The sequence below is a fragment of the Marmota monax genome, unplaced genomic scaffold (genome assembly GCF_021218885.2).
Source record: "Marmota monax isolate L192 unplaced genomic scaffold, Marmota_monax_Labrador192_F-V1.1 WCK01_AAM20220418_F8-fsc00022, whole genome shotgun sequence".
In the NCBI taxonomy this organism is placed as follows: Eukaryota; Metazoa; Chordata; class Mammalia; order Rodentia; family Sciuridae; genus Marmota; species Marmota monax.
This window is the reverse complement of record NW_026695215.1, coordinates 5,620,299-5,645,065: the sequence shown is the minus strand read 5'-3', so window position 1 is coordinate 5,645,065 and position 24,767 is coordinate 5,620,299. Positions and strand designations below refer to the sequence as shown.

The 24,767-nt window shown below is 41.8% G+C and overlaps 1 protein-coding gene across 8 annotated transcripts in view; it reads left to right on the top strand.

The window, feature by feature from the left end:
- Positions 1–24,767, top strand: part of Veph1 (ventricular zone expressed PH domain containing 1) — a 251,557-nt gene that overhangs the window by 135,617 nt on the left and 91,173 nt on the right. For 7 of the 8 annotated variants that reach the window (XM_046431368.2, XM_058574933.1, XM_046431366.2 and 4 more), the window contains 2 exons: positions 1,346–1,555; positions 8,201–8,598. In XM_046431368.2, the coding sequence (XP_046287324.1) occupies positions 1,346–1,555; positions 8,201–8,598 (608 nt within the window). The remainder of the gene's footprint in view (positions 1–1,345; positions 1,556–8,200; positions 8,599–24,767) is intronic. The other variant, XM_046431367.2, reaches the window with a different exon arrangement.

Genomic DNA, 24,767 nt, shown 5'->3' with positions numbered 1-24,767 from the left:
AAAAAAAAAAAAAAAGTTTCTTTCTCACCTCACAGGTACTATGCCAGGTGTACTTTGCCCTTAGGAAAAAAAATAACCATATTTGAAAAAGTTAGGATGTCTCTATAATTCTGGGGTCCTCTTTTCTCAACATCTAGGAAAAGTACTAGAGAATCAAATAAATGCAAACAGACAAACCAAGGAAGACTTCAGGCCATCTTGCTGAATGCATTGCTAGGGTTTATTAGGTGAAAAATTAAACAAATGTCTGGTCTTTGTCTCGGGATCACTACTCCTAAGACGCCTGTACTCTCTGAAGCAATGCTTCTGTGTGCCCTGAGAGCACTGGTGGCTGCAGCCCTGGGCACTTCTATAGCAGGTGACCTCACAGGCCAGGCAAGACTTCAGGTGGGCACTATCAGCCCACCTCTGGGCTCTGCATATGTGGTGTCAGAGGTGTGGAGAACAAAGGCTGCTGACTTGACCCTTGCTCTTGTAAGGAAAGAATGAACTCATGTGTTCTGATTGACAGTTGATCCTTCAATAAAACTTGAAGCAGCTCCAGGCCACAGCTCCAGGCAGGCTCAATGTTAAGAGACAGGTAAAAGGGTTAGTCTCTGCTCAGAGCAGCAGAGAGCAGAGACTTGTTTCTGTAGCTAGTTTGCAGGCTCTTTCTGTCCAGCTAAGGTGTGTTTAGCCCTCAGAGGGCTCCAAGTCACACACATGTGACCCCGCTTCAAGGAGGCAATTTTAATGACCCACAGAGTGGTTTATGAACTCTGCTGTAAGACGCATTTGGAACTGTTAATGTCATCATGGGAAAATCCCCATTTCTTCACATCATAAAATCCAGAGAGACTTTTCTAGCTTAGAAGGTGAAAGAGTTACATTACTTTCCAGAAGATTAACAAAGCCGTGAGTTTAAGGAGCCTAGATGAAATTTTCTCATTCTACCAATTTTAGTACAAACATGTTGGCACATGGGAATTTCCACGACAATTCCTGGCATGAATTTCATACAAAAGCCTTACTTTTGGAGAATTTCTATTCATGGGAGATGCCCATTAAAAAAAAAAAAAAAAAAAAAACTGCGTTTTGTTCTCTGAATCCTTCAAGAAGCATTTCTAATACAGAGTTGACACCATCACTGATGTTTCTAAACTTCCTGAAGAATAAGCTCTCTAGAAGCAATTTCAAAGACCTAGAACCATAATAGGAATTTAATAAATATTTGATAAATGACTAATGAAAAAAAATGATCCAGCAAAGTTTTCAGTTCTGAATAAGAGGCTGTTAGACAGAGGGGATCACTGTTGGGAAGGGCACAGCTGACCAACATCTAATGCAATGGTTTCTGTTCCTTTAGCAGAAAAACCAGCACTGAAAATGGGTTCCCTGAGAAACCCGGAGAAGCCAAGCTCATGGGACCTGGAAACGAAGACCAGGACAAACTCCAAGTTAAAATCCAGGCTTTTGAAGACAAAAAGCTTGCTGAAGGTAGTGCCCTTGGCTCCATCAGAAGACACAGTTTGGGCCAAGTTTCTAAGGAAGAAAGAAAAAACATCAGATTTAATAGGTAAAAATTTCATTTGGTTAGTTTCTAAGTGTACACCTCATGTTTGGTATGGGTTACCTCTTTATGCTGTTCGGGGTACTTTTATGTCTCTTTGACCTATAGCCACACAAAGTTCTGTCCTCTCACGAATGCATATTATCCACAGTGGCCTCAGTATTCAGGAGGCTCACTATTTTAATTGAGCAAAATCAATGGAAGAAAAACCTATGGTTTGTTTATTTTTATAGTTGAATTTTTTAATTAATTTTTTTAATTTATATATGACAGCGGAATGCATTACAATTCTTATTACACATATAGAGCACAAATTTATTATATCTCAGGTTGAATACAAAGTATATTCAAACTAATTCATGTCTTCATACATGTACATTGGATAATGATGTCCATCACATTCCACCATCATTTCTAATCCCATGCCTCCTCCCTTTCCCTCCCAACCCTCTATCCTATCTAAAGTTTGTCTATTCCTCCCATGCTCCCCCTCTGTACCCCACTATGAATCAGCCTCCTTATATCAGAGAAAACATTCTGCATTTGATTTTTTAGGATTGGCTAACTTCACTTAGCATTATCTTCTCTACCTCCATCCATTTACCTGCAAATGCCATGATTTTCTTCTCTTTTATTGCTGAGTAATATTCCATTGTGTATATATGCCACATTTTTTATCCATTCATCTACTGAAGGGCATCTAGGTTGGTCCCACAGTTTAGCTATTGTGAATTGTGCTGCTATAAACATTGATGTGGCTGTGTCCCTGTAGTATGCTGTTTTTAAGTTCTTTGGGTATAGACCAGGGAGAGGAACAGCTGGATCAAATGGTGGTTCTGTTCCCAATTTTCCAAGGAATCTCTATGGAAAATGCCGTTCTGACTGGTGTGAGATGAAATTTTAGAGTGGTTTTGATTTGCATTTCTCTAATTGCTAGTGATGATGAACATTTTTTCATATATTGTTGACTGATTGATTGTGCTCTTCTGAGAAACGTCTGTTCAGGTCCTTGGCCCATTTATTGATTGGGTTATTTGGTTTGTTTTTTGTTTTGGGGGGTTTTTTAGTATTTAAGCTTTTTGAGTTCTTTATATACCTAGAGATTAATGCTCTATCTGATGTGTGAGGGGTAAAAAATTGCTCCCAAGATGTAGGCTCTCCATTCACCTCACAGATTGTTTCTTTTACTGAGAAGAAACTTTTCAGTTTGAATCCATCCCATTTATTGATTCTTGATTTTAATTTTTGTGCAAAAGAGTCTTTAAGGAAGTTGGGGCCTAATCCCACATGATGGAGATTAGGGCCTACTTTTTCTTCTATAGAAGCAGTGTCTCTGGTTTTATTTCTAGATCATTGATCTATTTTGAGTTGAGTTTTGTGCATGGTGAGAGATAGGGGCTTAATTTCTCTTTGTTGCATATGGATTTCCAGTTTTCTAAGCACCATTTGTTAAAGAGGCTATCTTTTCTCCAATGCATGTTTTTGGCACCTTTGTCTAATATAAGATAATTGTAGGGGCTGGGGATGTGGCTCAAGCAGTAGCATGCTCGCCTGGCATGCGTGTGGCCCGGGTTCGAGCCTCAGCACCACATACAAACAAAGATGTTGTGTACGCCAAAAACTGAAAAATAAATATTGAAATTCTCTCTCTCTCTCTCTCTCTCTCTCTCTCTCTCTCTCCCTCCCTCCCTCCCTCTCTCTCCCTCTCTCTCTCTCTAAAAAAAAAGATTTATTTAAAAAAAAAAGATAATTGCAATTTTGTGGGTTAGTCTCTGTGTCCTCTATTCTGTACCATTGGTCTACCAGTCTGCTTTGGTGCCAATACCATGCTGTTTTTGTTATTATTGCTCTGTAGTATAGTTTAAGGTCTGGTATAGTGATGCCACCTACTTCACTCTTCGTGCTAAGGATTGCTTTAGCTATTCTGGGTCTCTTATTTTTACAGATGAACTTCATGACTGCCTTTTCTGTTTCTATGAGGAATGTCATTGGGATTTTGATCAGAATTGCATTAAATCTGTATAGTGCTTTTGGTAGATTGGTCATTTTGATAATATTATTTCTGCCTATCCAAGAGCAAGGTAGATCTTTCCATCTTCTAAGGTCTTCTTTGATTTCTTTCTTTAAGGTTCTGTAGTTTTCATTATATAGATCTTTCACCTCTTTTATTAAGTTGATTCCCAAGTATTTTATTTATTTATTTTTAATTTTTGCAGCTGTTGTAAATGGGGTACTTTTCCTCATTTCTCTATCTGAGGATTTGTCACTGATATACAGAAATGCATTTGATTTAGGGTAATAATTTTATTTCCTGCTACATTGATGAATTCATTTGCTAATTCTAGAAGTTTTCTGGTGGAACTTTTTTGGTCTTCTAGGTATAGAATCATATCATCAGCAAATAGTGCCAATTTGAGTTCTTCTTTTCTTATGTGTATCCCTTTAATTTCTTTTTGTCTGTCTAATTGCTCTGGCCAGTTTTTCAAGAACTATGATAAATAGAAGTGGTGAAAGAGTGCATCCCTGGCTTGTTCCAGTTTTTTTTTAGAGGGAATGCCTTCAATTTTTCTCCATTTAGAATGATGTTGGCCTGGGGCTTAGCATAAGTAGCCTTTATGATGTTGAGGTATGTTCCTGTTATCCCTAGTCTTTCTAGTGTTTTGAACATGAAGGGGTGCTGTATTTTGTCAAATGCTTTTTCTGCATCTATTGAGATGATCATATAATTCTTATCTTTAAGTCTACTGATGTGATGAATTACATTTATTGATTTCCATATGTTGAACCAAACTTGCATCCCTGGGATGAATCCCACTTGATCATGGTGCATGATCTTTTTGATATGTTTTTGTATTCTATTTGCCAGAATTTTATTGAGAATTTTTGCATCTATGTTCATTAGAGATATTGGCCTGAAGTTTTCTTTCTTTGATGTATCTTTGCCTGGTTTGGGAATCAGGGTGATATTGGCCTCATAGAATTAGTTTGAAAGTGCTGCCTCTTTTTCTATTTCCTGAAATAAACTGAAGAGAATTGATATTAGTTCTTCTTTAAATGTCTTGTAGAACTCAGCTGTGTATCCATCTGGTCCTGGGCTTTTCTTGGTTGATGGGCTTCTGATGATGTCTTCTATTTCCTTGCTTGAAATTAATCTGTTTAAATTGTGTATATCATCCTGATTCAATTTGGGCATATCATATGACTCTAGAAATTTGTCAATGCCTTCAATATTTTCTATTTTATTGGAGTACAGTTTTCAAAATAATTTCCAATTATCTTCTGTATTTCTGTAATGTCTGACATGATATTTCCTTTTTCATCCCATATGTTAGTAATTTGAGTTTTCTCTCTCCTCTTCATTACCATGACTAAAGGTTTGTCAATTTTATTTATTTTCAAAGAACCAACTTTTTGTTTTATCAATTTTTTCAATTTTATTGATCTCAGCTCTGATTTTGATTATTTCCTTTCTTCTGCTTTTGGTATAGATTTGTTCTTCTTTTTCTAAGGCTTTGAGATGTAATGTTAAGTCATTTATTTGTTGACTTTTTCTGCTTTTAAGGAATGAACTCCATGCAATGAACTTTCCTCTTAGAACTACCTTCATAGTTTCCCAGAGATTTCAATAAGTTGTATCTGGTTTCTCATTCACCTCAAAAATTTTTTAATCACCTCCTTGATGTCTTCTGCAAACCCTTGTTCATTCAGTAGCATATCATTTAGTCTCCAGGTGTTAGAGTAGCTTTTTTTAAAGTATTTTCTACTTGTAGTTGGACACAATATCTTTATTTATTTTTATGTGGTGCTGAGGATCAAACCCAGTGCCTCATACGTGTAAGGAGGGCGCTCTACCACTGAGCTACAGCCCCAGCCCTAGGGTAGCTTTTATTTCTTATTTTATCATTGATTTCTTATTTTATTCCATTTTCATCTGATAGAATGTAGGATAGTATCTCTACTTTTTGTATTTGCTAAGAGCTACTTTGTGGCATAGTATATGGTCTATTTTAGAGAAGGATCCATGTGCTGCTGAGAAGAAAGTGTATTTGCTCATTGAAGGATGAAATATTCTATATATGTCAGTTAAGTCTAAGTTATTGATTGTATTATTGTGTTCTATAGTTTCTTTGTTCAGCTTTTGTTTGGAAGATCTATTCAGTGGTGAAAGAGGTGTGTTAAAGTCACTCAAAATTATTGTGTTGTGGTCTGTTTGACTCTTGAACTTGAGAAGAGTTTGTTTGATGAACGTAGATGCTCCATTGTTTGGGGTATATATATTTATAATTGTTAAGTCTTGTTGGTGTATGGTTCCCTTGAGTAGTATGTAGTGTCCTTCTTTATCCTTTTTGATTAATTTTAGCTTGAAGTGTACTTTATTTGATATAAGGATGGAAACCCCTGCTTGCTTTCACAGTCCATATGAGTGGTATGATTTTTCCCTTCAATCTATGGATGTCTTTTCCTATGAGATGAGTCTCTTTGAGACAGAATATTGTTGTGTCTCTTTTTTTTTTTTTTTTTGATCCAATCTGCTAATCTATGTTTTTTGATTGCTAAGTTTAGGCCATTAACATTTAGGGTTATTATTGAGACACGATATGTATTCCCAGCCAATTTCTGTTTATTTTTGGTATATAACATGACTTGGGTTCTTCTGTGATTAGATTTTTTAGTGTAATCCCGCCCTCTGCTGATTTTCATCATTGTTTTTCATTCCCTTTTCATGGAATATTTTGCTGAGGATGTTCTGTAGTGCAGACTTTCTAGTTGTAAATTCTTTTAACTTTTGTTGATCATGGAAGGTTTTTATTTCATCATCAAATCTAAAGCTCAATTTTGCTGGATATAAGATTCTTTGTTGGCATCAATATTCTTTCAGAGCTCGGTATATGTTGTTCCATGATCTTCTGGCCTTGAGGGTCTGGGTTGAAAAATCTGCTGAGATATGAATTTATCTCCCCCTATATGTGATCTGATTCCCCTCTCTTGCAGCTTTTAAGATTCTATCCTTATTCTGTATGCTAGGCATTTTCATTATAATGTGCCTTGGTGTAGATCTGTTGTAATTTTGTATATTGGTGTCCTGTAAGTTTCTTGTATTTGGTTTTCCAATTCATTCTTCATGGTTGGGAAATTTTATGCTATTATCTCATTGAAGAGATTGTACATTCCTTTGGTTTGAATCTCTGTGCCTTTCTCTACCTTAATAACTCTTGGATTTGGTTTTTTGATGCTGTCCCATAATTCTTGGATGTTCTGTTCATAGTTTCTAACTATCTTCACTGTGTGATCAACTTTATTTTCCAGATTATATACTTTGTCTTCATTATCTGACGTTCTTTCTTCCAAGCGATCTAGTCTGTTGGTTATGCTTTCTATTGAGTTTTTTATTTGATTTATTGTATCCTTCATTTCAAGGATTTCTGGGGTTTTTTTTGGTTTTTTTTAGAGTCTCTATCTCTTTCTTGAAGTAATCTTTTGCTACCTGTATTTGCTCTCTTATCTCATTGTTGGAATGATCAGTTTTTGCCTGTATTTGCTCATTTGGGTCATTCTTTAAGTCACAGATCATTTTAATTATGAACCCTCTGAACTCCTTCTCTGACATTTCATCAACGTCACTGTCCATGGTTCTCTTATTGTAGTGTCCTGGTTTGTTTGGGGCACTTTCCTCCCTTGTTTTTTCATGTTGTCTATGTGTCTTCCTTTCTTGTAGCATGGGTCTGAGATATTACAGTTTCTACCCTATATTCTTGTAATACCTGTGCCAGTTGTCTGTACCTCACCTTGATGTTGGGCTTCCAGGTCCTGCTGGTGTCCCTCAGTGTATGCTACTGCTACTAAAGGTGGTGGCAGCAATAGCTGAGGTAACTCGAGGTAATAGTTAAGGTGCCCCAAGATGGAAGCGATGTCTTACAGAGATGGGGCTGAAAGGGTGGGCCTCACAGTACCTTTGGGCTGCCTGCTCTGAGATGCAGCTGCTTCCAGGCCCTGTCTGTCGTCAAAAAGTTAGGGGCTACTGTGTGGGGAAGGCTATGGCAATGACTGCAGTGTCCCACGATGGAAGTGGGTTAGGCTTGGGCTCCCAGGTGTGTGTGTAGGGGGGGTGGGGGGGGAGACGACGAACTTGGACCTACCCTGGACCTGGGTCCCATGCAAGTCAGTGAGGACATATCTGGTCCAGGTCTGACCTCCTACGGTAGTCTGCTGGTCAGAAGAGGCAGTCCTGGTGCTGGAGGCTGGGCTCCAGCGGGTGTCTGCCGGTGATGGGGAGGACCCTGGCCTACTGTGCCTATGGTTTATCTTCTTAAAACACTTTTTAATATAGATTTGCCACACTGAGAACAGCTGTCAGTGGCTTCTCTTGATTTCTGGTGAAAAATCAAAAGTGACAGTAGAGATGAATAAAAGCATGAAAGTCCACCATTTTCCACCCACTTTTGCCATGAAATTGATTTTTAAACCTTAGTGTTTGGAGCTAGCTTAGATTTTCAGAGGCAAAATTGATTACATAACCTGATGCCTGTGGTTTTCCAAGCCTGTTCACTGTCCACACTCCAGAGGGCGCTACTTTTTGCCCCAGAGTTGTTCTTTACCTTGCCCAAGAGTGGCAACTCAACTTCTTTGACCATTTTAACTTTTATATCCTAGATCAAAAAGCTTGGCTTTCCACACTGCGCTCACCAGGGGTGTGAGTTCAGATGACGGGGAAGGAGAGGAGCCTGCAGGGATGCTCAGCAGCCTCTCCCTTTCAGAAATAGCCCCCTTCAGCCATGAATGTGGCAGGTCGCCCCCGAAGATGGACACCGTCAGGTCACAGCCAAGAAATTCCTCAGCTTCACACCCAAGTATTATACACATAGCACCTGAGGATTTGCCAGAAATGGTTAAGGAGGACTTCCAGGAGGAGACTTCAGAGACAACCAGGAGTCCTGAGGAATACCAAGACAAGCTCTACCTGCATCTGAAGGAGAACCTGGGTAAAGTGAAGGCCTACGCCACAGAAATCGCAAGAAAGATTCCAGTCCCTGACCAGTGCACCATAGAAGGTGAGTGCTCTGAACTGCCCAAACCTCAGAAAGGTCAGGAGTCACTGGAAAGCAGACAGAAACCTCCAATCGCACAAATTGCCAGAGCCTTTTATGGGTTTTCTGCAAAATTGATCATTTGGAAAACTCCTTTCATTGTTTTAATTACTTTTTTCCATCTTGTTGATTCCCATTTGAACCTACATAGATACAACTTTTTGCATATCTTTGTGACACATTGTGTGTGGCTTCCTGTTCCCAGCGTACAGAAAAACCCTATGAAAGAGTCTATGGCCTTAAAGCAGGCTCTGGGTAGGGCCGGGCTGCAGAATCCCACGTTGTGGGTGCAGGGAAGCTGTGCACAGCCCTGAGCGTGAGCTCCAGATTTTCCTTGCATTTCCTTCATTCATCTACTACTCAAGACACCGAATAGAAACCATCCTCCTGAGCTCTTGGAGATCAGAGTGAAGATGGTTAAAGGGGATCTCAGGGTAAGGGCTTGTGAGTGGGTGTGAGCTGGCCGGGAATCACAGGGCAGAGTAGACTGGGACCTGGGGCCATACCTCCCTCAGAAGCACAATGAATAACTCCACTGTGGTTCATTTTGTTCTGCAGATGATCTGTGTATCTAACACACACTCTGGGGATAATAGAGTGAGGTGCATTTCCATTGACTAGTTATGTGTTGAAGTTCAACCTAAAGTGTGAAAGTTTTTCTACAGTGAGTTTTAACCCACAGAAGGTGGAAGAAACCTTTCAGAGTTACTGCAAGCCCTGGGTGATCAAAAGCACACTTTCCTATGGCCTTGAATCATTTGAGGAGTTAAAATTAGTCTTAAAAGTCAACTAAGTGACTTGGATTTTTTTTTCCAAAATATTGAGCGAATCCATCCTCTTAAAGGGAAAAGTGGGATGTTTTCTTTTGATGGCGATGTTTTCCTTCAGGGATGACCTGGAACTGAGTGTGTATTGTTTCAAATTGATAGTTTGGAATTCATTCATACTTCTGCAATTTCCTGGGAAATTCCTTGCACAGGGATATGTGTGAGGGATGGAAGATTTATATGACTCACTGCTAATATATCCACCAAGAAAGGACCCTGCTGATTGCAGGGGACAGGTTGTTATTGTTTCAGAGATTGTGTAAACCACTCAGCAGTCACCAGCAGCCATCTGGCTGATATAGTTTTGCTGGCTGTTCTAAGATCATTTGGTACAACAATATTGCATTTCTGTCCTTAAAAAATTACAGAACAAAAAATCAGGCTTAGAAATGTTTATGCTAAACAATAGAAAAGAAATCTACTTAACCTTTTTTTCATGACTTATGCAAAGGAATCAAGAAACAAAATGAAAAAAGTATAAAAACCACTTCTACAACATTTAAAGTTAAACCAATAGCCAGCAGAAAATGTTAACACAGAAGAATAATTTTGAATCTGGGTTCCTAAGCCCATTCCCTAAGAATGTAAGAAAAAAAAATCTTTTAAAGAAATTCTTTTGGCATTAGTTTGATTCATATGAAAAAAACTGATATTTGATTTTTTGATTTATAAAAACATCAATTTTGTATGTTTCAACCTAATACTTCAGTAATAAATGATGTTGAAAGACTAGGAACCTCACGGGTCTCCATAGCAGAATTCAGTATGATGTGGACCAAGGCCACAAATAGCTTTCTTAACCCCAGTCAGCCATCTGTTGTTGCCTGATATTGATCGAGCTGGGGACAGACAGTGGGTCAGTGCATATCCATCATCTTGCTTGGAGAGGATGTCAAGCCCCAGGCCTCACTGAGCTGGGGTCAGCAATAGCATTTGGGGGTATGAAAGAGCCTGTGTTTCCCAGGTCAGAACCCCAGTTCTGAGCCTGGGGAGGCTGTGGGTGCAGGTCACCAACCACTGAGAGTCAGGTGTTCATAAGCAAACCATGGTCTAATGATATATTTATATACGAGACTGGAAGAATTGAGTTCATCTGTCATTGGCATTTGAATTAGGTATTCACTTATGTGAACAAAATATTTTCTAAAAAATCCACATGATATTAAAATAAGTCTTTGAAAATCTGGCCCATTGCTGGAGCTCTATAAAGGGTGATATAAAGTCTTATAAGAACCCATCCATGTTACTTTGGTTTGCTTTGAAGTATTTCTTGATGGGGTGAAAATACATCCCATCTGTTCAGGGGATCAGCAAGCCTCACTTGCATAAGCTAACTTTTAAGCTAGGAAGCTGGTCCTTGTTCTAATCCAGTCATGTGAACTGATTTTTCTTAAAATAAGATACAATTTGTTAAAAATATCAAGAACTGTTTTCATGCTTAATTACAAATGAAGCTCCCATTTTGAAAATTTGTGTGTGGTTGAGTCCCCGTCAGTTCTGGGATGGCAAAGGGGCATTACCCACCTGGTCCCTGCATCCTATGGTACAGCTGGTCTGATCTGGGGATGATCATGTTGCTTGTCCACTTAATGGTTCCAGAGAGGTTTATTTTTTAGTGTATTAATTTAATCACAGAATTAAGATCAGTTCTCTATGAAGAAAGTTACAAAATTTGAAGCCAGAGAAGAATTTGACAGCTTTCTCACAGAATTTTAGAGGGGAAAAATAGCCAATAAGAAGAAGTTATAATTTCCCCAGAGCCCCGTTTCTTTGAGGCGATCCACTGGGCCCTTTTTGAATGACACTCAATTGGGGAAATTTTTTTTCCAGAAAAGTCTTCTTGGTGCTTTGGAGCTTTTCTCAGATTAGATTACTCCCTAGTTCCCATTTCTCTGAAGAGCAGGTTTTAGTTAAAGGGGGTAAGATATCATGGTGCAGAGTTTTCTTTGCTTATTTGTTCAAAGAAAATCAAACTTTATTTTCAATTTTAAGAAGGTACTTTTGAAAGTATAATTAATGGGTAATAAAGTTATCTGATGTCTTGTATTGGAACTCTGTGACGTGTTAAGTTGTGGATTTAAATGCATTCCATCCTTATCAGTGATTTGTGGTCACGTGCCTGACCCTGCACCTACTCTTGCCTGAGACCCCAGAGGGCAGTAATCTGATATTAACTCATTAGAGGAATTTATAGAGTTCTTTTCAAAAGGATCTGGAGAGTTCTATTAGCCATGGCAACTGGATGTCTCTCACAGGCCACTTGCAGATACCTGGCACCTGAATATGTGTGGTAGGAAAAAAGCAGATGAGGGAAGCTCATCGTAAGTCACCTGATACGTACTTACCAGTGAGCTGAACACCTAGGACACATCCCAAAATCAAGTTGGTGAGCACAGGTACACTCAGGCACCCTGTGTGAAAATCCAGGAGGGGCTGTCCTCCTCCAGCTCATGCAAGGAGGCATCAAAACCTTGAAGTGGTCAGTTCTTCTAAAGCAGTATCTGTCTTGACTATGCCTCTGCTACCTAAAGGGACCTTGCTAACAGAGGGTGAGAGGCCAAAAGAAATACATAAATGGAGCAGAAGCATAAAGGGGTGATTTCTAAGATGTCTTACCCTGAAGATAGCCACACTAAAAGAAGGAGAAGGAGGGGCTTGCCAGAACGGGGTGGATTGCTATGCCGTACTTCATATTCTTAGCACTCTTCTAAATGAATTAAAATTAAAGGTCTTGTGGTGAGACACTCTCCTAACTGGAGTCAGTATTTTTGTCCACTGCAGGAAGCTCACACAGATTGTCGTCAGTCATTCCTTGTTCTCGTCCGCTCCACAGCACACCGTGATCCCCAGCCACTGAGGTCCTTGTTGCCACAGGCTGTGGCCCGGTGAAGTGAAGTTTCCATTTCCTTCCATTATGAGATGCAGCACAGGCCCTAGGGAACCAAAATAGCCACGGTCTCTGCTCCCAGCACCGGGAGGCTGAGGCAGAAGAATCCCAAGTTCAAGAACAGGCTCAGCAACTGAGCAAGGCCCTAAGCAATTTAGTGAGATCATGTCTCAAAATCAAAAAATAAAACAGTCTGGGGAGGTAGCTCAGTGGTTAAGTGCTCCTGGGTTCAATCCCTGGTACAAAAGGGGAAAAAAAGCAGTTGCAAAAGCTGGTATCTCAGAAGCTCTGAGCATGTGGTTCCATTTCTCAATTATAAGCTTAAGTAGAAATGACTTTTCACAGATGATCACTTAAGTTTTGATGTTTGAAAAAACACTGATCTAGGAAGTGATTTCTCCCCTGCATTGGTAGTGACAGTAGCAGGTGACTGTGTACCCTAAAAGACTCCGGGGTCTCAAGGCCCAAGGGCCTTGTCTTCAGTTCCTCTGGCACCTGCACACACAGGCCCTGGTGAGGGTGGACAGGCAAGGCTCCACCTGCCCCCCGAAGGGCCCTGCCTCCTCAAAACTAAGAACCTGGTGAGTGAAGGCTCCTTTTGATATCCTCTAGGTGTGCTCTGGAGACCTATTTGTGATGATGGAAGTTGTGTCATGCTCATTTACATGCTGAGAATCTGGTGTGACCCAGGCACTGTGCTGTGGGCCAGGGAGGTGGCTGTCCACAAAGTAGCATGGTCTCTGCTTTCATGGAGCTGACCCTGTGGAGCAAGGCATGAGTCACCACAGCACAAGATGCGTAGTTACAAAGATCAGTTATCCACAGGGATGGGGTGCGGTTCCATGAGGGCACATCCCATGGGATCTGACCTACACATGGCAGTCAGGGAGAACAGACCTTCCCCAGAGCAGGGGCATGAATCATAGGGAGAGGTGTAGGGCAGAGCCCTGGGTCAGAGAAGAGCCTTGCACAGGTCCCATAAATAGGAAGGGCACAGCGCATCCAGGAACTGAAAGCTGGCCCCCAAGGAGCACTTGAAACTCATTCTGTGGGATGAGAAGAACCAAGAATAAGAGAAGAAAATGCACAGCACAGTGTCAAATAGTGGAGGGGTTACAAAAGAGAACAGCCAGGGACAGAGGGATGGCGGGGGTGGGACAGCTGGCCAGGCGAGTAGCTGGGGAAGGGCTCTCCACCAAGACAATCTGGCAGTGAGGACCAGGATGAGAAGGGCCAAAAGGAACGGCAGGTACAAAGCCATGAGGCATGGCAATGGACCTGACCCAGGTGGCTGGGCTGGAGACAGTGACCCAGTGAGAAGTGTTCTGTCTGGTCCATTTCCAAGAAAAGCTGTCAGCAGTGCTGGGGGCCCAATCTGCTCATCAAGGGTGGAAGCCTCCCTACAGAGACAGCTCCAACTAGAGAGAGAACGTACAGAGACAGAAACCAAGAGTTTGGTTCTAGACACAGATTCTGAGATAACTATTCTCTTTAAAAAAATATATATTTCTTTAATTTTAGGTGGACACAATATCTTTATTTTATTTTTACGTGGTGCTGAGAATCGAACCCAGTGCCTCACGCATGCTAGGTGGGCATGCTACCACTTGAGCCACATCCCCAGCCCACCATTCTCCTTTTGAAGTAATAAACTTTATTTTTATTTAGATTCGGAGCAAAACTGACTGGAAAGCACAGAGAATTCCCATTTACACCCTCTCCCCCACATAGACAAGCGCCCCACCATCAATCTCCCCACACAACAGACATTTGTCCAGCCAACAAAACTGCATCAGCACATCACTGTCACTCCAAGTCCACAGGCTACCTTGGGGTTCTCACTCGCCATCGTACCTCCTTTGGGTTTGGTCAAAAATGTCATGATGCATGTTCACTGCTGTAGTACACAGAATGGTGTCACTGCCTAGAAATCTCTGTGTTCCGCCTCCCGACTGCTCAGAGCCATCACTCATTCATTTTCCAAGGACTTTTGAGAGTCTAGACGTGCCGGCACCCTTCTAGGTACTCGGGAAACTCCAGTGATGAAAACAGACTCTTCACCCTGCTTCAGGGTCGGGAGAGACATAGAATGAATATGTAGGTGAATGTTAGAAAGTATTAGGTGCTATGATCAAAGAAAAAGCCAGCGAAGAAGAGTGTGTATGTGTGTGTGTGTGTGTGTGTGTGTGTGAGAGAGAGAGAGAGAGAGAGAGAGAGAGAGAGAGATTTGAACCAAGGAAAGTTCTAGAAGGACACACATTAAACTACTACCATTGTTTTTCTGCAAAAAAAAAAAAAAAATCAGGTTGCGGTGCCAGGGAGGAGAAAAAGAGAGGGAAGGGGAAACCAGGAAACCTGTACACTTTAATGTCTACATTTTCTGCAAGGTTTGGAATTTCCTAATGGGAATAATTGGCTTCGGTCATAGAGATTCCGGCAATCTGAACCCAGGTGGTAACTCCACACTCCCCAGCATCCTGTCTAAATTGGATTCCAGACCCAGCTCTGCTGTAGGGCAATTCTGACTCCTTGAACAGTTACTTCATCTCCTTGGGCCACCACCTCCTCACCTTTCTCCCAAGAGTATTAAGGGTCTGTGGGTTTTCAAGCTGTGCTCCTTTCAAAGCCCCAGGGAGCCCTTCGAAGGAACTCCAGGTGGCCTTTCTCCCTCCATCTCCTGCCTGCTGCATAGCAGCTCTGATCTAGCTGGCTCCTCCATGGACCTTCTGCATAGGTACTTACTCCAAGAATCCACAGGGCTTTTACACTTTTTAAGACCTTGTGTTTTAAATGCAATTAATTCTAAATATCATATGCCAGAGCTGGCATAAATATCAAACTATTGTTACTTGGCCAAATTTTTCATCAGCCTCAAGCAAACTTACTTCTAATTTTATATTTCTAGTATAAAAATTTCTAAAACATATACATATACACAACCCACCCCTGCAAACATTTCTTTCCTAATAGTTTCCTGTCCTTCCCCAGACATCTGCATCCATCATTTTGCTCCCATTGGGAGGAAACTGGTGGGAGTATTCAATACCTTAGAGGCTTGTCTCACTATTTCCTTAGGTTCATTAATTAATACGTATCAAACAGCAAATAACCAGCCCTGACAAGCAAATTAATGCATGTGTCTGCCCTCACTTTTTCTATTCTAATAGTTTTGTTTACCTTGCTCAAGAGAAACCAATCTCATTTCAAACAGTGTATGAGGTGGCATACAAAATATATAACAAAATAAAATCAATGTGAGGGGAAAATAAACAGGGAAATGAAATGAATCCAGTAGTTGAGTTATTTTTCAGAAATTTATTCCTGAAAATTTTCACAGTTCCGAAATGTGGTTTGCAACCTTACTTCTGAGCATCCCAGTGGTCATAATGAAGAGGGAAATGATATCAGCTATGGAATTAATACTTAGGGTGCACTAATTGTCCAGGGGAGGGTAGAAAGAAAGTGATTTTGCTAAGCCAGTTTATTGAAAGAGGTGTTTACATGAGGCAACAAATATCTAACTATTACATAAAACAACAGAGCAATGATTTTAAACCAGGGACAATCCCCACCACCACCACCACCACCAGTTTGGTAATGTCTCAGGGTCAGAGGATGTCTGGCATCTTAGTGGGTAAAACCGGTGATGCTGCTAAATATCTTACAGTGCACAGAACTGTCCTCCCCAAACAAGGAATTATCCAGCCGAAAATATCAGCAAAGGTTGAAAGACACAGCAACAGAGCCTTGCTTCTCAAAGCTTGGTCCATGGACCAGCAACAACATTCTGGTGCTTGTTAGAAACTCCATTTCTTAGGGCTTCCTTGACTTATTGAATCAGCATCTACAGCTTAACAAGATCCCCTGATGACTTATAGCACCTTAAAGTTTGAGATATACTATGTACTGGAGGAGTGAGAAGTCCCACAAAATTCCAGTTGTAAGGAAAGAATTTCCTTCTGCACAATAAATTCATGGTTTAATTTATTGACTCCTCATTTAATGATCACCTCTTTAACTGAGAAGATGATTTTTTTTTCCTCAATGACAATTGAAGATGCCAGTTTTGGTCATCTGTTGGGGGCACAGAATTTGTGTTCCAGTCACCTCTGACTCTTCCCACAGGATGTAGGCTTTAAGAAAAGGCAATTGGCTTAGAAGCCAGGGGATCCTTCTCCTGAGTCTCTGTTTGAATTTATGTTGTGCATCCTTCTGACTTATTATGAACATAGCAAGTATTTCCTCATGGAAGATAGTTTTAAAAATCTTGCCAGGCATGTTGGTGCATGCCCATAATGCCAGCAGCTCAGGAGGCTGAGGCAGGAGGATCACAAGTTCAAAGTCAGCCTCAGCAACATCGAGGCACTAAGCAACTCAGTGAGACCCTGTCTCTAAATAAAGTACAAAAATAGGGCTGAGGATATGGCTTAGTGGTCAAGTGCCCCTGAGATCAATCCCCGGTACCAACCCCCCTCAAAAAAAATCTCAAAATATCTTGAATATCAACTGTGTCTTCAGTGGCGTTTAGTTAAGTGTAAATGAGGTAGAAACGTGGATTACATTTCCCTTAAAATGTGCAAACAATTAAAATAGAGTGAGCACGTGTTGTAGGTGATACATGTTCCCCAGACTCCAAACACTGAAAGTGGTTAGAGTCCAGTGATGGGGTCAGCTCACCCACTGGGGTGGCTGGTCGAGCCTTTTGCCCTTCCTCTTTATGGGCTCTGACATCCTTGTACTCTGGATTGTCTTTTGTCTACTAAATCTGCATGATTTTTTTAATGGGTTCATTTATAAATAATCTTGACTATACTTAAATATAATGTAAATGTGAAAATTAAGTCTAATCCTACATCCCTGTCATCTTTCTATTGAATTTTTATTTTATGTTCACATCAGTTCATAAATACAATTACACCATGGGTTTTTTTATTTGCTAATTTGCTTGTGTTTTTGTTTTTGTTTTGACAAAATCTTCAACCTTGTACCAATAGTTGAGTCTACTGTAAAAGAATCAAGACCAACATAGATATCTTTTTTATTCTTACAGTATTGATATTGTACAGCTGCTCAGTAATTCAAATGTCAAACGTACATCAAACACTTAGAATCTTTGTTATTATTTTTTGGAATTTCTTCATGTTTGACTTTGAATTCCTTGACCTAATGTATATTTTGAATTTATGTGCAACATCGAGAAGAATTACTCTATTTCTTTAAGTTATTCAGTAACCATAAAAATAAAAGGGTCTAATTGAGAATTTAAACCACTAAAATATGAGGAAATTCCCAAAGCAAAAAATTAAAATAGTGTATTGTCATTATGTCTGAATACTTTAATGTAAATGATAATGCCCTAATGGAGAAGGAGACCCACCTAAATTCAAAACTGACTTTTTAAACATTTGGGGCTTAAGAGATTCCCAAATGCTCTTAGTCAAGCATTACTATTATTAATTTTTGAACTCAAGCACATTTTTTAAGGAAATGTCATCCATGTGTTTCGAATTCACTTTCGCTTTATCAGTCCAGCTGGGAAGGCTCTCCTGACCCCCACGAAGTGTTCTACTAATAACACAGACATCAGGGAACTGATGCACTGGTGCTAAGAAGAGACTGTGCCCAGACTGATGGGCCTGCTCACTTCTGAAGAAAAAAGAATCTTTTCCAGTTTTGATCACAGTCCTTTCCATCCTTCTCAGAGATCAGAAAACAACAACAATAATAAAAATAACTTGCCATAAAATGAGCTGTTGTGGGCAAGATTCATGCAGGGACACTGGACTCCTTCCTGTCAGAAAGACTGGCTTAGAATATCACTGCAATACAACATGAAGGGTGAGGTACAATAAGCCAGTTACAGAGTTGAGAAAAATCCCCCTCTCTTTTTAAATCCAGATTGTACACCCCATCACCTGAGATCGTTTCTGTGGCAGTGCATTCTTTGAATCTCCAATGGTCATCTCTTCCCCCAGACAGAAGGGGCTGACAGTCTCCAGAGGGATGAGGGTCCAAAGACACAGGAGAGTAAGGAGGGTCCTGGTGAATGGCCAGTATCCATGGGAGTCCCAGCTGCCTCTTCCTGCTCTCCCAAGGCAGGGTCCAGCACTTGTCCCCAGCCCTGGAGCTAGACAGAATGCAAACCTTGGAACAGGGCAGAGACGGGTGCAGGCATGAATCCAGCCTGGGTCAGGCCTTACGCCAGTATAGGCCTCCCAGGTTGCAAGTCACTGCCTTCACAGATGAATGACCTTCCCCAGACATCTTCTCGTCCTACAGAAGAGGCTTCCTGGAGCCTCCCACTACCTGTACGGGGTTCCCAAGCAGAAGCAAGCAAGCACGCAGGGTCTCCTCAGCCCCTGGGGACTTGACCAAGCCCAAGATGGATGTGAAGAGATCTGTTGGCCCTCAGGCAGGATTCAAGCTGTCACATTTAGGTTTCCAGCAGCCTCAGCTTCTGAGATTCTATCCCAACCCAGCTGTCTAACACCTGCCCCTCAATGCCTTGAGGGATACCTGCTGAGTGTCAGAGTCCCCCAGGGCCCAGCCACAGGGGGCTTCCTGACTACAGAACCTACCATGTGAGTGGGCATGCCAGAGCTGTCAGGGTGGGGTCTAGACCTCCTCCCTCTTCAGGGCCTGGGGCTGGGCAGAGAGCAATGCTCTTGCCTGAGTTCAATGCAGAAAGAGGGAAGGAGCCCTAGCCGATGATGTGCCTGTCACTGATGTGCAGCTTTGGGCTTGCCACGGAATCGGTCTCTCTGTGGGCTCTGACGTTGCAGGAGACCTTTCCCTTGTGGTTAAGGCAGTAGCCTGTGTAATCAGGAAAGGAAAGGAAAAGTTAATTGCCCTGTGACGCACTAGGAAAGTGTGGGCATCCACAGAGCTGCCACAAAGAGACTGTATCTCAAGCTCAGCATGGAAAACAAAACGAAAACCAGGAAGATGAGGATATTAACCATTTGGGGGGAATATGTGCACATACTTTTCTAATATTTCATATATTGAAGAAAACAGAATTCCTGGAAACTGAAGACAACTCAGCCATTTCTGAATAGATGAGCTTCATGATGGTTATTCATAGAAGTGGGAGACAGTGCAAGAGCGAGGCTGTAGGGTAGAGTGCATGGCTCCAGCAGCTAGGGTGGAGGCAGAGGCCTCTGCTCAGAGTACTCCCCTGCATCCCAGTAGCCTCTTCTGCAAAGACAGCGAATGCATTCATACTTGAGAAGTCAATGCGGGAAGCACCAGAAAATACTGCTTCTAAAGTCTCTCAGGGCTTTTACCCCTAAATTCAACCAATACTCATGTCACAAACCCTACCCCTCACTTGTTACACATGGTTTTTTATCTGTAGGAAAACATCAGTGAGGGGCGCTGTGTGACCTGTCCCCCTCTTTGCTGACCCACATCTAAGAAAGCTTGAGGTAGTGCAGGGGACTTGATAATGACTTCTCCAGGACAGTGCTGTGTGACGTGCTTCTCCAGAATGGGAGATAAATTGCCAATTTTTCTACAACCAATGATTTTCATGTACAGTTCTTAGTATTCTGAGTATTTTGACCTATGAGCCTAGTCTCACCTGAAATCATTTTATGAATGAAATAAACCTAGTTGATTCCATATCCCTAGAAGTCTACCCACTGGGATAATAACTGTCACAGGTTAATGGAATCTATTATAACAGTGTAGCCCAAGTCTGATCCATTTTCTGGTGGAAACAAAATCCTAGTGAAGGGATTTTCTTTTTACAGTTATGAAAGTATATCTGTTTACTGGAAAATAGATAAAGAGCTAAAGAAAATCATCTTTTTAATCCTACCATCTAACTACTGTTAGAAATCGTAGGTATGTCCTTCTAGGATTTTTTCCATGGTGGAAAATACTTTGGCAGTATGGTGAAGAACTGCTTTTCAAAGATGTTTTATGTTCAATCTTGGTGGTGAAAATTTCCATTTGGAAAACATGGAATAATTAGAAAGCACAATGTAAAGACCTAATGAGCCAACAATGAGCAATGTAGCTGCCTTTGCATCTTTAGCAGGGTGATCTTTGCAGTGGAACATTGTATTAAAGCACCAGAAACAAAAGCCTTGCTCAATGACATTTCCTTGACTTAATCTGCGAAGAAGTCAGATTTCTCTCATGCATATATTTATCTCCCTGCTAGAGAGGGTACAACTCACATCTAGATTGGTATCTCTTACCCATAGCATTCTCTTTGACACTGAAACTAAATAATTTAAAATCTTCAATGCTATTGAAATAAGTTTAAAATACAGAAAAGTGTTTATATGATACCTTATAATATTATTCATCATTATCGGCATGCATTGTAGACCAGGTTTGGCAGTCTTCTTATCTGTAAAAGGCCAGGTAGTATATATTTTGGGGCAGAGAAAGGACATGAGAATTTCAGTGAGCTTGGCTGTTTGAACTCACATATCTATCTCATTGTCACCAAAGTAGCACTTAAATAGTAACAAAGGAGTTAAAAGACATAAGGTTAGGAGAACAGAGGAGAAGACACTAGACAAAGTGACAACACAGACAGAGTAAAGCAGATGCCAGTGCCTTCCTGAATATTGAATGAAAGAATACATAAATAATTTATTTAATCCTAATAAAACAGCTTGTAGTGTAGTCGTAAGTAACTGTCCTCATTTTATGAATGGGAAAATACATTTGGAAAGTCCATTCCTTATGCAAGGTGAGGTAGCCAGTAGGTGGCTGAAGAAGGACTTGACCCTGGATGCAGGACCGGCCACCACCTGTCCCACACTGCCTTTGTGGACACATCCTCGCCCACCACCGTGCCTCTGCCCAGGTAGCTGTGCCCCAGGCTGCGTTCATCTAGGCCCACCACTCATCAAGGCTGGATCAAGCTGATCTCCTCTGCTGGCTCCCGGGACTCTTCATTTAGCACTTGACCTTGCATTACTCTTTTTTCTTCTATTTCTGTATTTCTAATATCTCTTTTTTAAATCATAAGACTCTCATGAGTCTTTTTATAGTCTCAGAACCCAGCCAAATGCCCCATTTTTGGTAAATCTCTCAAGTATTTGCTAACAGAGGTGATGCTATTATTAGACCTTTCCCGGGTGCAGAAAAACAACTGTCATCAGGCCTCCTCCAGTTCAAGGGCCCCACCCACGTGGTTACAGTAGCTGGAGCACTCAGAGGGAACCTGCGATGTGTTTCAGGACTTGAGCTCTGAGAATGCAGTCGACTCCCTGCAATACCATCCTCAGAAGTTGCCTCAGACCTGGCTGAATCGACCGTTCCTTATGCCCTCAGATTGACTTCCAAGTTCATGGCCTACCCCTACCCCTACTGACCCACGAGTAGTTGCTTTCTATGCAGTGACACCTCATTGAGCATCCTTGAGTGAAACAAGATGCCTCCTAGATTTCTAATGTCAGCCGCATGATTATGAAATCAACCGAGGGTGGTGGCTGGACATCCTGGGGAAGCCGTGCTTGGTTAGGACTTGCTGAAGAAGATCAGCCTGATCTAGAGCTTCAAAGGGTTTGAGGCAGTAGCTATGCACTACGTGCCCCACCTCCCTGCACTCTGAACCCACCCACCCGACATAACCAGTGCTGGAAAAGACACACCCCTCTCCCTAGAGTGTTCCCCGGGCCATTGGGTGGCAGCCAGGCCAGAAGATCTGAATTCAAAACTGCTGCCAAATGGAGAGAGCATTGCGATGGATGAGTCACATGTAGATCATCTTAGGCTCGTCCTTCCTTCCTCAGAGAAAAAATGTAAACATTCCATTTTAGTGGAATTTAATAATAAAATTTCCTAAAATTCTCCGTCCCCCAATGTGGTTACCGTTATGCGTTTTGCAGAATTGCAAAGTAATTGGTAGCACATGGAATGGTACCTGCAAGGGACACAACTGGCCTGCCTTATTTGCCTCTGTACAACTTTGGTAAATCTCTGCCTGGTAGAGAGATGCCAAATGTTCATTTGTAACATATGGGCTTCCACCGACTCAGAGTGACCACAAAGAGATTCTGTATCATTGCCAGAAATCAACCACATTAGCACTGTGCAAAAAAAAAAGTGTGCATTTGATTTAAAATTCATATAAATTCCAAAATCACTTTCATGTCTACTAACTGTGCTAGCTTCTATGAAAATATCCCAGATTTATTTCTGATTGTGCTGATATTGACTCCTTTGTATCCTTACTGTTTGGACATCCAGCTTGTATTTGGTGAGCATCAAGGAATATCTGATGGAATTCTTCCCAGTGATCTTCCCCCAAGGGTTTTGTGATAGGATATGTACAATATCAACTCCTCTTCTAAGAGTGGGGTCAGACTTACTTTTTTTCCAGAGGCTACCAAAGATTCACTAGAGAAGCAAAAACAGCAAAATATATTATTTAAAGAGAAGTTCAATTTTAAGTAAAGTTTCCCAATTTGTATTTTCAATATACCTACTTTGGGGGATTATGGGCTAAATTCCTGGTAGTATTAGAAGCAACATTGAAATTAATATAAAAATACAAACAATGTTGCCACAATCACCCTTTTCTGTAATTACAGGAATTATCCTGATTTGAGTACACTTTGTAAGGGCTGTTTCACATCTGGAGACTAGGAAAGTGACTTCAGATGTCATTGTTCAGATATACACCCTCTTCACAATTAATACGACAGCTTTATTTTTAAATTTGGACAATTAAAGAATAAGGCAATAATTATTTGAAAATATATGGCCATTCCTCAACAAGTTACACATGGAATTGCCATATGACCCAGCAATTCCATTCTTAAGTATATAATTACCCCCAAAGAACTGAAAACAAATGTTCAAACAAAAAATATGCACATAAATGTTCTTAGCAGGGCTAGTCACAGTAACCCAAAGTGGAAACAACTTACATGTCCATCTATGGATAACAATATGTAGTATGTCCATACAATGGAATACTAGTCAGCCACAAAAAGCAATTAATTGCTGATCCATGCTACCACATGGATGAACCTTGAAAACGTTATGCCACATGAAAGGAGCCAGACACAAAAGGGCAATTATTATGATTCCATTTATATGAAATATCCAGAATAAGCAAATGTACAGAGACAAAATGCAGATTTGTGATTATCAGCTCCAAAGTACAAAAAGTGGAAAGTGAAATATAAAAAACAAAAATTGCCAAAGATGGCATAACTAGCAGGCAGAAGAATACAACTTGAACCCGGCTGCTAGCAACAGGGCCCATGCCACTGCCTGCTGGGCTGCGAGGTGAGCTGGCCCAGTCTCTGAGTGGAAGGCGGATGTGTAAGGGCAATGCCCTCAACCTCTCGGAACAGTGTTGACAGCTCCAGTTCTTAAAGATCAGACTGCTTTTATGCAAATCTGCAAAGTACACACATTCCTATCTCCTTTCTTGTCTCTGCCTAATTACCATTGAATATACACATGCCACCAAAGGACTGCTGGAGTGTGCTCAGGTCCCCGCCCAGGGCAATTCACTGTGCCGCCCAGGGCAATTCACTGTGCCACGCAGGGCGGGTGCCTGTGGTCAGAGGTGTCCTGTGGCCCTCTGCACTTGTATTCTGTTGGAACAAGAGTCACACCCAGTCTCTCAGCCCTGTCTCTGCCTCCCTGTCCTGCGGTTCCAGGGCTCGACCCAGTAAGTGAGGTTGGTTGAATCATAAGTTTGGGGGGGGAGGGTGGAAGCAGGGGGGAGGAATATGCAAAGCCCAAGAGTATGGGTAAGAAGTGATGGGTGGGAACAGAAGGCCAGTCTCCCCCATAGGCACACTGGTCCTGAGTCACACTATCCTGGGAGTGCCGCTCACATGTATTGGGTGCCCAGAGTCCTGTACTGCTCAGCTGCAGAGGGCACCCTTGGCGCTGTGACCTGTGGGAATGACACCTGTCCCAGACACTGGCTGTACACAGTGGCCCTGTAGATGGGGCCCAGGGTCTTATCTAGAGAGATGGAGTTCACAGCTCAGCAAGAATACCTGGACGGAGCAGTGCTTGGCCACACAACTATGCTGATGTTCCCAGGAGGTCCACCTGGTGGACGCAGAGAGACCCACAGAGAGGGCAGGGCAGTCTCCAGTGGTAGGCACCAGCAGGGCACCAGCAGCAGCTAGGCAGGAGTCAGAGCTGGCTCCCACTCAGCAGGGACCCGGCAAGTGCCACCGGTGGGGAGCGTGAGGAAGCAGCTTCTCCTGCACGCATCTCTCTCACCTCCATCCACACCCAGCCCAACCACTTCCAGCCCAGTCCACCCGTGGCCTCAGAGCTCCTGGCTGCCACAGGGCTGCTTCACCTGATTCTGGATGTGGCTGAGGCAAAGCCTGCCATGGGAGATTGTGGTTCTTTAAAGGTGACCAGGGCTGGGCGCAGTGGCATACAGCACAGTGGCACACGCCTGTAATCCCAGT